Below are 13,107 nucleotides of genomic sequence, written 5' to 3' on the forward strand. Positions count from 1 at the left end.
TATGGTCATCTAGTTTAGCTTAGGGTCCCTTTGTTGTGGTTACCTCTGTTTTTGGTCAAAGTACTTCCTACGAGGGCTTATTGATGTGGCTAGGAGTTACGTAAAAACTGTTTTCAATGGTGCAGTTGGCATGTTCTGCTGTCAATGCCAGTTGGCGAAGTTGTTGATCCACCCCACTCGCTGAAGATTACAGAAGAGTGTGCGCTTGATGAGGTTGTTGATTTAGTTAGTTCACATTCTACTGACTTGTTGCTATATTTTACCCTGTGAAACCAAAATCCCATCAGTACTTGTTCTGTTTAGTTTCTTTTGGCATTTACATTGAGATATATCAGCTACTAAAGCATATAATGTGGAGTTACATATTGAGTTGTTCCTTGCTCTGAAAAGATTCTGCTTTATACAAGTTAAGTCCATTATTTCGATGATATCACATGTATGATCACCTATGATATATTAGTGCTTTTTTTTCCTAATTGCTATATTAAAACTGAGAATCTTGCCTTGAAGAACTAGTTATGGTAAAGGTACATGGAGTGTGAAATTTGATATTGATTCGTCATTAGGTGAAACTGATTTTTATAATGATTCCAAGGAGCTCCAATTGTAATCTTGACTAGTTCTTTTGGAGTATAAGCTTGAATATAGGTTGTGGTTTTCTTGGGTCCTAACAGTAAATACTCACCAGTGAGTTGCTGGACTGTGCAACACACATGGTAGATGTGAGTTAGACATTAAGTGTATCTTTCTTATTCATTGGTACTATAGAAATTATGTTAGCGAGGGAAATACTAGTTGTGGCTAATAGCTTTCTGGAAATTTCTTTATTGGCTTAATGTGCCAATAATTTGACATTAATTTCAGTTTTTCATTAAAATAAATTATAGGGAAAATTGTATTTATACCCATGAACTTCTACTGTATTTTCAATCTGCACCATAAACTACCAAATTTTGGCACTTTGCGACCTCGGTTAAGATTTTGACCATTAAAATGTGCCACGTGTTCTATTTTTCATCAATATGATGGTCATGTAGTTTGCAGGACAAATTACCAAAATTTGATAGTTTGGAGTGAAAGTGTAGTTTCCCCTAAATTTTAGCGTGCTTATTTCTAAAACCTATTAATTATAATCTACTTATCTGTAAAGGAGGCCCTCTTCAATGGCAGTATTAGAATGCTAGATTGTGAAATTTTATTTAAAGCCATTCAAATCTATGTGGTTTTGGTCTGTAGTTGATATTGTGTCTGGTATGTATAAATATGAAACATTGAAGAATCAAAGTTTTGAGTAAAAAACTTGAGTCAAGGAGAGACTTTTTGTTTCTAAGGATGGAAACTTTCTTGTGATGCAGGGCTTGGAAGTTGAGGGGGAGTTGCCTGAGAAAGTCACTTGCTATGAGGGAGTGCTTTATAATTACTTTAGCATTGGTATGTTGACTGGACTCGTTGAATTTAATAATTTGTTCCACTCACAGAGTTCGACTAGGCTTGAGCTTGTTTTTTTTTTTTTTTTCCTTTCTAAAGGGGACTTAGCCCCGAAGACTAGGTTGGAGATAGTAACATGAAAACACGTGCCTATGTCTCAGCTTATTGGCATGGATGGAGTTGAAATCTTAAACAGTGGAGCAACTAGCCGAAAATTTATTAACATGGTCAACCTAAAGGAAGCTCTGACATGCCCAATAATTCCTTACTGGTGCTTATGTCATCTGTATATCCATCTTGCTTTCTTTTGGTTTTTCACCAAGGAACTAAACTAGGAACCACCCTGTTTAATTAAGAATGTTGAATCAGTGCATCTGCTGCAGACTTTGTTATGAAACCCCTTTTGCTATTCAAAAATAGATTTAGGCCTCGTTGTTACTATTTAGGGTGCCAAACATGTTCACTCAAATGAGACTGCCCTGTGCTCAACATGCACACACACACACACAAAACTGCAAGAGTGAAAAGAATTTGTTTGTAAGTTGCGAAAAGTTTGTTATTTTGTTTGTAAGCCTTCGGTCTCAATAGTAGCCTTTTGAGATTATTTCTTAAACGGAACTTTTGATCATTTTTGTGAATTTATATTTTGTCATGCAGGAATGGATGCCAAAGTTGCTTATGGCTTCCACCATTTACGCAATGAAAAACCTTACCTTGCACAAGGTCCAATTGCAAACAAGGTCAAGTTGAATCTCTTCTTGAATGCTTTATCTTTGAGTTTCGTTTATGGTTTGAGATATTATATCATCAACATTAGAGTTTGATAATTGATCTGGGCCATCTTTCTTTGGTATGTGGAGGTTTGTTTCTTGTATCTGCTATTTGCCTTATGGGAGTTATTTGTATGTCTTATGTAGAACCCTAATGAGATATAAATAGGAGGGGGTTGGGGAAGCACTTTATAGTTCTTACAGTCTTTTAACATTTCTGTGTTCCTTCAAACCATGTTGGGTGATGAATAATATTGGTTCCAACTTGAATTCGCTACTGCCAGAATCTTTGCACATGAAACAGTGATTCACCTTAATTGCTATGCAAGTAGTTTTGTTTTCCTTCCATATTTCAGGTTTTTTCCCTGCACACTGCATCAGAACACAAGGAAATATAACTTATTCGTTGATATGTTGTCCTAAGAGTTTGAAGCTTGTTTGAATTAGGCTAAGCTGAATCAAATGATTTCTAACAAATATGACTCAACCATTGAGATTGTAATCACTCCACAAGTCTTCAACTTCCTCAGGAAAACTCTCTTTCCTAGGCCACATGTTTTCAAACTTGAAGGAACTCCTCCCTCTGTAAACTTCCAAACATACAGGACCTCTTCAGGTGGAAGAAAATTTATGAGAGGCACTAGAAAACAGAACAGGCCAGTTGATAGATAGACTAGTTGAAGCTTGCAATTAGATATCAGTGCTTTTGATTGCTCTGTTGAAGCTTGATTCTTTGTTCTGTTCTTCTTTGTTTTGTTGATAATTCAGAAATGTAAAACTTGTATTTTTAAAGATTAGTTACATATTCAGAAACTTGAAGTTTTGAATATTATGTATGAATTTATATAGAAAACCGTAAACTTATTTTATTCCCTTTATTATAATTGTTGTTCAGATGAAATTATTCTTTGAAAGAATAATTACATATATTACCAACATTCTGATGGTATCAATTATTTAGGTCATACTAACACAAGATTGCAATTGCTCACTCTGTTATTGCAGCTGATCTACTCTACTTACAGTTGCACTCAAGGATGGTTCTTCACACCTTGCTCGAGCGATCCAAGTTTAAGGTCAGATATCTCCCAGAGTCCCAGTTGACATTGTTTACATTTTTTTTTAAAGTGATATCGTTTGCATTTATTTTGGTAGCTCTCTATGCTTGCTACTTTGTCTGGAGGTGAACAAAATATTAATTCTTCCCAGCAGGACTCCATTTCAATTTGATTGTGTACATTACATTGATGTGCTCGTTCTAAAAGTTCCTTTAGTTCTGATGCTATGGCATTTTGCTCTCTCTCTCTCTCTCTCTCTCTCTCTCTCTCCCTCCTCTTTTGTTGGCTGAGACGTTGATCTTTCTGTAATACTAACAAAACATAAGGTGGTATTTCTAATTCTCCAGAAGATGGTTTGTTTTTCTTCTCCTTGCCGAGGGCCTGTGCACCCCTGGGATTAGTCGGGACTTTGTTCTCAGACACCCGGTGCCAATAAAAAAAAAGATGGTTTATTTTTCTTACGTTGAAACCATCATCATTTGTGATGTATATTTGAATTGATCCATAATAATGACCTGCCAGATGATAATGATTTTCTGCGTTCTTTGGGTCCATGTGCACAGCATGAAATGAATATTTGAAGATGCCTTTTTTGTGAGATGTGTGCAATTTGTGGAAACTTGCACGTCTGTAAATTTTGGAGCCACAAAATTTGAGTTATTTGGCCTTTTTCTCGAGCACTGGATTGGAATTTTATTAAATCCCTCAAAATCCTGGGGGTATTCTTCTGCTTTAATTATTTAGCTAGAGCCCTTCGCTTGGTAGAGAGGTTAGGCTCTTTAGTGGCATTTGTATTGTTTGTCTAAATGAGTATAGATCTTGGTATGGGGATTTTTTGGGGGCAGGCCAATTTGGCTTGATTGCAGCAAGAGATTAATTTCTCTTGTTGCCTCTTTGTGGCATAAAACGTTTGCTCTAAATTGTTCACAGTAAGGTTCTGTTAGCAGATGTTTTGCCTTAACAATTTCCATTCCTACAGTAATATGTATTCATAAAAAAATAGTATTTTAAAACCTTTTTCTCATTGTAGAGGCTTGAGGAATATTTTAAGGATGCATGTCAAAAAGGTCAATTGCTCAGAATGGGAGCAGATTCCAGTTCCCTCAAGGTAAAGAACTGGTGCTATAACTTTTGCTTGGCTTATACTATTCAAGTGCCATCATCTAATTGGGAGTACATGTATATAACTCTTATTCTTGCTGGTCCTCTTTCTTTTTTCTAGAAGTTAGATTGTTGAATTTTGCTTGATACTAGGCTTTTAGTGGGGGTAGGATGCCATTGCCTTTTAGTTTATTGTGTTGCTTTATTTCTCCTGAAAATGTTATTTTTCCCCTTCCAGTGTAAGGGCAATTGTTGCTTTAAATCTTCATAACTATGGAAGCGGAAGAAATCCATGGGGTAATTTGAAGCCAGAGTATTTGGAAAAGGTATCATATATTTGTGCTTGAGATGACATGCGCTACTTTTCTGCACTTTTGTAGGCTACAATAAATCAATGCACTGAGATGCATGTTGTATTTTCCCTCTGTTATCATGACTTAGGGTAGTTTACTTGTGCATTTGTGTATTTTTTTTGCATTTCGTAGTGATTGAAAGGGTGTTTAAGTATTGTAACTGTTCATTTTAGTCAGTTTGAGTGATTTGTGATAGTGGTTGCTTATTGAGTGGATCCAAAGACTTCTTACATCACAAAATGTCCATAGGATGACAGAGTATACAGCGGCAGAAGAGCTTGGTATTCTCTCTTAGTGAAATGAATGTTTTAGATATGAAAAATTCTACTTAGCAGCCCTACACCACACACCTGCTTTTATTTTTTTTCCTCAGCAGGTGTGTGGTGTAGGGCTGTTGAGTAAAATAACTCTTCAGATATGTATAGTAATCTTCTTTGTGAAATGTATATAGTAATCTCCTCCACCGTGGAATAAGAGCAGGATAAACCTCATCTCCTCCATCAAATCTTTTGGAGATATGCAATAATCTCTCTTAGTGAAATATATGCTTTATGAGAGCAGCTTGTGATTGGGATGTTGATGCATTTACTGCATTCTTTGATGTGTTGTATTCCACTAGTTTGAGACAGAGGTGAAGACAAGATTCTTTAAGCCCTTTTCAAAAGGGGATGGTCAGTGCCATTCTTTTTGTAATGTATTTATTCCTCATGGTAACAACCCCTTTCCTTGGAAGAAAATTTGGTGGACTATGGTCCCTCTGAAAGCTGTGTTCTCTGTTTGGATAGGATCTCTAGGAAAAATTCTCACCATGAACAATCAGAGGAAAAGACTGTCATGGTTGCGCAGTGTTGCATGTGTAAGAGGAGTGGGGAGCCCATGGATTATCTTTTATTCTATTGGAAGTTGGCTGCTTTGTGGAGTGACTTTTTTAGTTAGGTTGGTTTGGCTTGATCATGCCCACAATAATAGTCTTGAACTCTTGGGGAGGGGTAGGTAGCAGCCCACAAATTGCAGCAGTGTGAAAAATGGTTCCTACTGGCCTCATCTAGTGTATTTGGAGGGAAAGAAACCATATAACTTTTGAGAATGGTGAACAGACGACGGAGGAATTCTAGTTTTTTTTTTTTTTTTTTAGTTTTCTCCTTTGGACAGCTTCTGTAGACTTTAATGGGCTTAGTTTACATTATTTTCTTGCATCTTTTTCCCTTTCTAGATTGGTGTGTCTCTTGGGTACATTAGCCTCGTTTGTTTTCGTAGATGAGATGAGATGAGTTGAGATTAAAGTTAAAAGTTGAATAAAATATTGTTAAAATATATATTTTTAATATTATTTTTGTTTTGGGATTTGAAAAAGTTGAATTGTTTATTTTATTTTGTGTGGAAATTTGAGAAAGTTGTAATGATTAGATGAGATGAGTTCAGAGGAGTTGTGAAAACAAACGAGGCCACTCTTAGGTTTTGAATCTTTTACGCCTTTTTAATGAAATTTTATTACATCAAAAACTTTTTCTTTTCTCTCTCTGTAGCTTGGTCTTTGTTACTATGTATTTGCAAGGATGTCTATTGTCAAATGCCATAGCGACAATTCCATGGTGAAAGCATGTTAGTCAGTGTGTGATGCTTCCTAGAGTCAATGCTTACCTAGATCTTGTTTTTGGCTTACTTTTAGAGAGGCTTTGTTGAGGCCCACGCAGATGATGGTCTACTTGAAATATTTGGTCTAAAGCAAGGATGGCATGCATCATTTGTCATGGTTGAACTCATCTCTGCCAAACACATTGCCCAGGTACTGCTTCTACTTCAGTTTTCTTTTATTATGGTTTATGCTATTATGTCAAGGTCTGACTATCAAATGCTATTGTTAGTTTGTGAATCCAGCACCGGTCAGGGTGTTTACAGCATTGGCATGTGGCAATGACACAATAATTTGAACAATATGATTCATGGGATATGTACCTTGACATTTTCTGTAAATAGTTGGGGTGGAGCTGCCATGTCATGGCAGCTCTCCCAATTTTGTATTTCTTCACCTTTTCTCCTTAATTATCAGGGTGCTTTCAGATTTTGCTGACCTAGTATCATATTTTATAGTTGAGTTCTCCTTAATTATTATGACAGCAAAACGCTATGTATTATTAAGTGATATCTTCCCTATATGTGAAACTCAAGGTTAGAGTTTGAGTCTTGACTGCATGCCTGGCCTTATGTTTCATATCGTTAAATACTTGGATTGGCAAAGTAAAATCCTAATTGCTTAGTCCAAATTGGAGGTTAGTGCTAAATGGAAATGATAAATACTGTGATAAAATTATTCTTGCTTTTGCCATTGTGATAAAGGATGATGATTGAGCTCTGTTAGTCCAATATTGGCACTTAAGAAGTTTCATCTGGTATTAGGCTGCAGCTATTCGATTGGAAGTTAGAGGTGGAGAGTGGAAAGATGCATATATGCAGATGGATGGGGAGCCGTGGGAACAACCATTGAGCAAGGACTATTCAACGTTTGTGGAAATTAAGAGGGTCCCTTTTCAATCACTTATGATTGGTGGAGGGTGACTATATCATGGCTTACCTCCCATTTAGGTATGCTCAGATTCTTGTAAAGTAGTTATGTTACCTGAAGGCTTGTAATTTTCATTTAGGCGCTGCAGTTACAGTGTAATTGCTTGTGAGTTGTTGTATCAATTCCATTGTTAGTCAAAATCCTATTCATTCCTTTTTCTTTCTAGTTGTGAAGACTAGCTTACACGCAATTGAGAGAGGGACTGGGTACCTGGTTTAAGGTGGGCTAAAATTGTTGTTCGTGCATTGTCCTGGTTTAGTAATTTATTTACAATTTAGAAGAATCTTTATAGGGTATATGCTGACTAATTGAAAATAAATAGGCACACTGTTTGTACTCGCAACAGTTGTATGGCCCCCTACTTTTTGTTGTCTTCTATTTCTCTTGTTAGTTTATTGAGAAGTTAGTATTGTTCACCAAGAAGAGAATTTGGGTTTGATTTCAAAATTAAATGTAAGGGAGTAGTTTTACCCTATAATTTTTGGTGTTTCCTTGTGAATGCAACTCATGGTTTCCAGTGGAGCGAGAAGTTTGAAGTTGGAACTTGAAATCAAGGCTAAGCAAAATGAGGGGCTGGGGTATTGAACATTTGTCATTATTTATGCTACTTAGTTTGACATTCTTTTGAGGGACTGGGCAACTCTATGAATCCATGTGTTCGTGCGTACATGCGTGTGTGGATACACTAATATTAAGAGCAAAGGCAGCCCTAAGGACATGGTTTATTTAAAGTACTACTCACAAAGATAGTAATACTTTATGTTCATAATAAGTTATTAGGAACATCCACAGATGTATCACCATGCCCTAAAGGAAAGATTTCATCATCATCAGCCTCGGCTGCAGAAACATTGTCTGCTGTTTCATTAAATGTCCTTGAATGGTTGTGCATATCATCTATGCGATGTGAAGCTCCCAAACCTTCAGGACTCATTGCAGGATTTGGTGTGGATCCATTTATACTCAAAGGAGGTGAACATTGATATTCCAGTTCGAAATGCTTTACCAGTTTAACAAATCTCAGCCAAAAGGATCCTTCCGAAGGGATATTGTTTGAAGCTGGCCAGTGTAAACGAAGGCACCTGAACACATGGATCAAGAGGGAAAACATGGAAGCTACTCCTGTTATGATGAACAAGCCCCCAAAGCTGTACACACCAAGACTATGGGAGCCTGAAGGGATGATTTCAAGACCTAGATCTTTGCATGGTTTTTGAGGTGCCAAGTACTTGCGCCTAATTCCCTTCATTTTTTCTTTATCTTCAGTGACGGTCAAGATTGCTCTTGACATGTAAGAGACTAGGGGGGATCCAAGTGGGAAGGCCTGAAGCAAGAAATACATAGGCATTCATTCAAAGGAATGTTACTATTCATTTTAAATCTTATCATCCACCACTCATACACAACACAATATCTAAAGCGATTTCATATATTAATTACTTATATGAATTTTTTTTTCCATCAGCAGCTATTCATATCCTACGCCCTATAAAAAACACTTCTACATCGCATATGAAAAACATCTCACACCTTATGAAAAAGTTATAGGTGTGGAGTGTTGGAGTGAATAGTGGCTGATGCATATAATTTCTCTTACTTATATAGATAGCTACTTAAAATGTATACGTTACGTCAGTTGGGGATGATAAAATTTAGAATGAATGGAGGTGATGAAGAGAAGAGAGCGACTCACAAAGCCAAATCCGTCAGTTTTGTAGACTGGTCCAGCCATGGTATACTTGGAGCCATACTTGGCAAGGAAGATCTTAATATGGGGGATCTCATCAAAGATAGCAGCAACCCCACCATTTTGGCTTCCACTTGACAGTGCTTCATGATATTGCTCTGGGGTTGAATAAGGCTTCAACTTGGACTCGTCAATATTTAACTGTTTTACGAGAAGCCCTCGGACGAAGGAATCTTTATGATACCCTACAAAGTAACCATTCCTTTTGATCTCTGTTACGTCCACAAATGCAGGCTTCAGTTGTTGTACTGTCAACATTGAAGCCAAGCTTGCTGTGTAAATCTGTGTTAGTATGAGCACCACAAAAAGCCATATGATAAGCACCAATCTTGACCAGCTGTTCATCATTCTCTCCCCTACGTACAACAGCATACAAAAATGTTTAGACTTGCTTGGAAAATGTATAATTTCTTTCGAAAAGAATGTTTGTAGTGGAAAAAGAGAATTTACTGTGACCGTAGATGAGCGTGGAGAAGGAGAACCAGAAAATCAGGCAAATAATTTTTTTCGGGGAACCACTAAACTCAGGGTTTACACGGTGTTCAAGAACCCATATCACCAAACCCGTGAAAATGGAGATAGCCACGATGATTAACCAAAGATCCCAGCTTAGTGGCTTTAGAAAAATCCATATATTTTCATTCTCATTATTTTTCATCAAAACCGCCATTGACACGCCTGATTCTGAGTATGGTAAAGTAAAATCCACATATAACGAGCGATTAGCCACAATTGTTACGTCTCCAACCACGGCATCGAACTTCTGCAACATTTTTGAGAGAGAACAAATCATTATCATTACATATATATATATATATATATATATATATATATATATATATATATATATATATATACACACACGAAATTACACATCAAATAACCATGTAACTAATGTATGAAAGCTAACTACATAATGGTCACCTTGAGTTTGAGTTGGTAAAGAAGCTCATCGTAAGTCCCAGCACTAGTCTGCCCATTTCCATTCACGTACGGCACAAACTCATGTCCAAGGAAAAAGGGTAACAGATCCATCACAGCAAGAAACAATTCAATTGAAAACCCTGATATCTTCGGCTTACCGGTATGAGGATGCCATTCCACTCTTACAAATGGATTGAAACCACCTCTTATTGGAACCCCGATCCTCAACTTTTTTGGCTGATCTGTTGTGTCTCCTGGCCAGATTGGTTGCTTGAGTTTGTCCTTTGATATGGAGTATGCTACTTCACCGTGATGAGTGTCATCTAGTTCTCGTGAAAGTCCTTTCTTTGGAGTCCAATATCCAATAATCCTCTCTGTTTTCCCTATAATATTGAATATTTCAAAGGCTGATGCTTCTAATTGTCCCTTGACCAGATGAAAATCTCCGCTTAGTCCTTGAAATCTAGTGGTTAGAATTGCGTTCAGAAGCCTTGGACCCATTTCAGAAATTCCAAGAGCTGCAAGATCAACTTTACATTTGCTAGCATTATTTTGCTTCAAGAAACTAGAACGCTCTATGCCAGCCTTCTCCACCGCCATTGCCAATGCCCAAACAGTATCATATGCCCATAATCCGAACAGGTTTAATCCAGGAATAATCTTATATGTTGGTTTTCCCGAGGTGAAATTGCTTGTCCGTCTTCTTTCAAAATCTTCAAGATCTTTTGACATGGATACGTACGACCTGACTCCCAAAACACCTTGCATGGAGTCCATGATTTCTAAATCCAGAGGATCAAACAGACCCGATAGCCCTTCTGTGATTATCCATGCATACCCTTCACTCATCATTCCTGCATTCTTTACACCAACAAAAAACTTTGATCCAAGAGAAGCAGTCATGTGCACGAGGAATATTCTCGTTTGTATTTCCTTTAATTTTTTAAGCTCCTCCAAGATATCGATATCTTCTGAGGATGGAGAAATGACACTTCTGTAAGGCACACGGACGTCAACTTCATGGAATGCATCTGTCACGTATGGGATTAAGCCGTTGCCATAATCCGTGTCTTCGTAGATGGGTATCACTTCTTGCCAGCCATAAGCCTGAATTAAGGCCGTTATCGCTTTCACTTGAGCTGAATCATTTTGGGCTGTCCGAATGAAAAATGGACTTCGGTTTGGGGGAAGAGAAGGACTAGTGGCTGAGAAGGAAAGGATGGGAACTTTAGCCTTTTCAGCAATATCGACGACAAACTTAGCTTGTGATGACCTTTGAGGTCCTATGATGGCATGTACTTCTTCGTTCTTCATCAAATCTAGAGCTGCATTCCATTTGAAAAGTTAGAATCTGAGTGTTAATTCCCAGGGAAAGAAGTTCCTCTTAATTAGGACCTATATATATACTTGCAATAATGCCCTTTCTTGGTTTGTTTAGGATTGCTGCATGTATGAAATTTGTCCAAAATGCAGGAAATAATATTGACGATGAAAGTAAAGGCGTTCATGCTAGCTGCTCCTAATGTACGTTATATACATAGCTAGGAAGTACTTGAATATTTTTATTGTGATCTCTTCTTCTTCTTCTTCTTCTTCTTTTTTTTTTTTTTTTTTTTTTTTTTTTTTTTTTTTTTTTTTTTTTTTTTTTTTTTTTTTAATAAATTTGGGTGACCAAGTACCATGCATTATTGTTTTTGTATCGCCTGTAGCTCTTAATTGGTACCATACTCATGTAGGACTAGGGCAATTTTATCCGCATAGGAACTGTATATATGTGCCAACTCCTCCGCAAATGAAAACATGCATCATGTATAAAATCAGATCTTACATGAAAATATGAAATATATTCCTGTAAATCTTCTTTTTGAATGGAAGAAATGCAACAAAACTAGCACTTTCGATGCTTATTTCAATAGAAAGCTCGGTTTAATCGACAACCTGGAAGCATGTGGTTTGTAGTACTTCTTTAAGTAAGGATATCGATACAGGACCACACAGCACTACAATCAGCAGTGGCATCTGACTCCGTATAAGGGGGATTAAGCTCTTAAAGTACTTACCTTTTTTCTGGAGGTCGAAGGCCGCCTAGACAAACACTGGCAGATTTTAAAAAAAATAAAAATAAAAAAGGGCAACCAGACCAGAGGTCGGGAGCACTTCAAGATCAGGGGCCAACTCAAAATAAAGTTCCTGCAATGGCAACAGAGATTTCAGGACGTGTGTTAGTATGTGAGAATATTATTGTTACCTGCACATGCAGCACCAACAACATCGCCCCTAGAATCCCGGGTGAAAAGAGCAAGTCTGGTTCGATAATGGGCATTCACTGCATAAAAATCAGAAAACGCCATGAATATATAGCTCTCTGCCAACTGTCCCACCGTGGAGTTCAAATCAAGAACTACTCCCACTGGTATCACCCCTGCGATGCACTGTTTGACACAAGAGTTGAGCAGGAAGAAAAGGATGAAAGAGGCCGCGAGGTGCTTCTGGCTTGCCATTTGTCAACCTAGGCTCAAAGGACCATGCAACACGAAATAGTTTGATGCAGTACTGGCGTTATCATGATCAAAACCGAGTATTTTGCATGCATGGGGAGGTTTATATAGAATTTTGTATATTTATAAAAGTGCACGACGCCTGCTGACAGTATTTTATAAAAATTTGAGGGCATATTCATGAAATCAGCGTTTTTGTAGACGGCCACGTTGGCCAGACAAGCCTATAAATACACAGCACCCACCCATGCTTGAATGGAGATTCAATTCAAAACAATATATCCTGATGCTTGGCCTACAAAATTAATACACAAAGCCCTTAATTTTTATCTTTTTTGAAGCGAACTACTTCAAGTCTCCAACCCATGCACAGCTATAAAAGGTACCCTTGATCTTCCTGTATTTGTTTCGATCAATTCATACTTTCTAACTTCATGATTTATTCTACTGAATATTACACAAAACCAACTTGTGGCATGACAACCCTCGTCGATCCTGCATGATTAGTTCTCAGTACTTAAAAGATTTTGCAAGTACAATAAAGACGTCGAACACAGAATTTTGGGGTTCGTAAGTGGACATGGAAATAACGTGACTTTGGTGATCTTTATCTGAAGGAATAGTTGGCCATGCCACTGTTAGGTATTGCATGCATGACAGCTTAC

The 13,107-nt window shown here is 37.4% G+C and overlaps 2 protein-coding genes across 7 annotated transcripts in view; one reads left to right on the forward strand and one right to left on the reverse strand.

The window, feature by feature from the left end:
* LOC121260989 (diacylglycerol kinase 4-like) overlaps nt 1–13,107 on the forward strand; it is a 37,201-nt gene that overhangs the window by 3,087 nt on the left and 21,007 nt on the right. For 2 of the 6 annotated variants that reach the window (XR_005939813.1, XM_041163120.1), the window contains exons 5-10: nt 126–213; nt 1,356–1,431; nt 2,086–2,168; nt 3,204–3,274; nt 4,287–4,364; nt 4,596–4,683. Coding sequence is in view for 5 of the 6 variants with exons in the window: in XM_041163120.1 (XP_041019054.1) it covers nt 126–213; nt 1,356–1,431; nt 2,086–2,168; nt 3,204–3,274; nt 4,287–4,364; nt 4,596–4,683 (484 nt within the window). In the remaining variant the exon portion in view is untranslated. Of the gene's footprint in view, nt 1–125; nt 214–1,355; nt 1,432–2,085; nt 2,169–3,203; nt 3,275–4,286; nt 4,365–4,595; nt 4,684–6,379; nt 6,497–7,107; nt 7,617–8,212; nt 8,402–13,107 lie in introns of those variants that run through there. The other 4 variants (XM_041163117.1, XM_041163118.1, XM_041163119.1 and 1 more) reach the window with 4 other exon arrangements.
* LOC121260773 (glutamate receptor 2.1-like) lies at nt 8,037–11,452 on the reverse strand. Its single transcript, XM_041162790.1, has 4 exons — nt 9,945–11,452; nt 9,471–9,783; nt 8,967–9,376; nt 8,037–8,597 (listed from the first exon to the last, which is right to left on the reverse strand). Exons 1-4 carry the CDS (start codon nt 11,256–11,258, stop codon nt 8,037–8,039), a joined length of 2,598 nt encoding a protein of 865 aa, XP_041018724.1. The 5' UTR covers nt 11,259–11,452.

Source organism: Juglans microcarpa x Juglans regia, chromosome 4D, assembly GCF_004785595.1.
Source record: "Juglans microcarpa x Juglans regia isolate MS1-56 chromosome 4D, Jm3101_v1.0, whole genome shotgun sequence".
In the NCBI taxonomy this organism is placed as follows: Eukaryota; Viridiplantae; Streptophyta; class Magnoliopsida; order Fagales; family Juglandaceae; genus Juglans; species Juglans microcarpa x Juglans regia.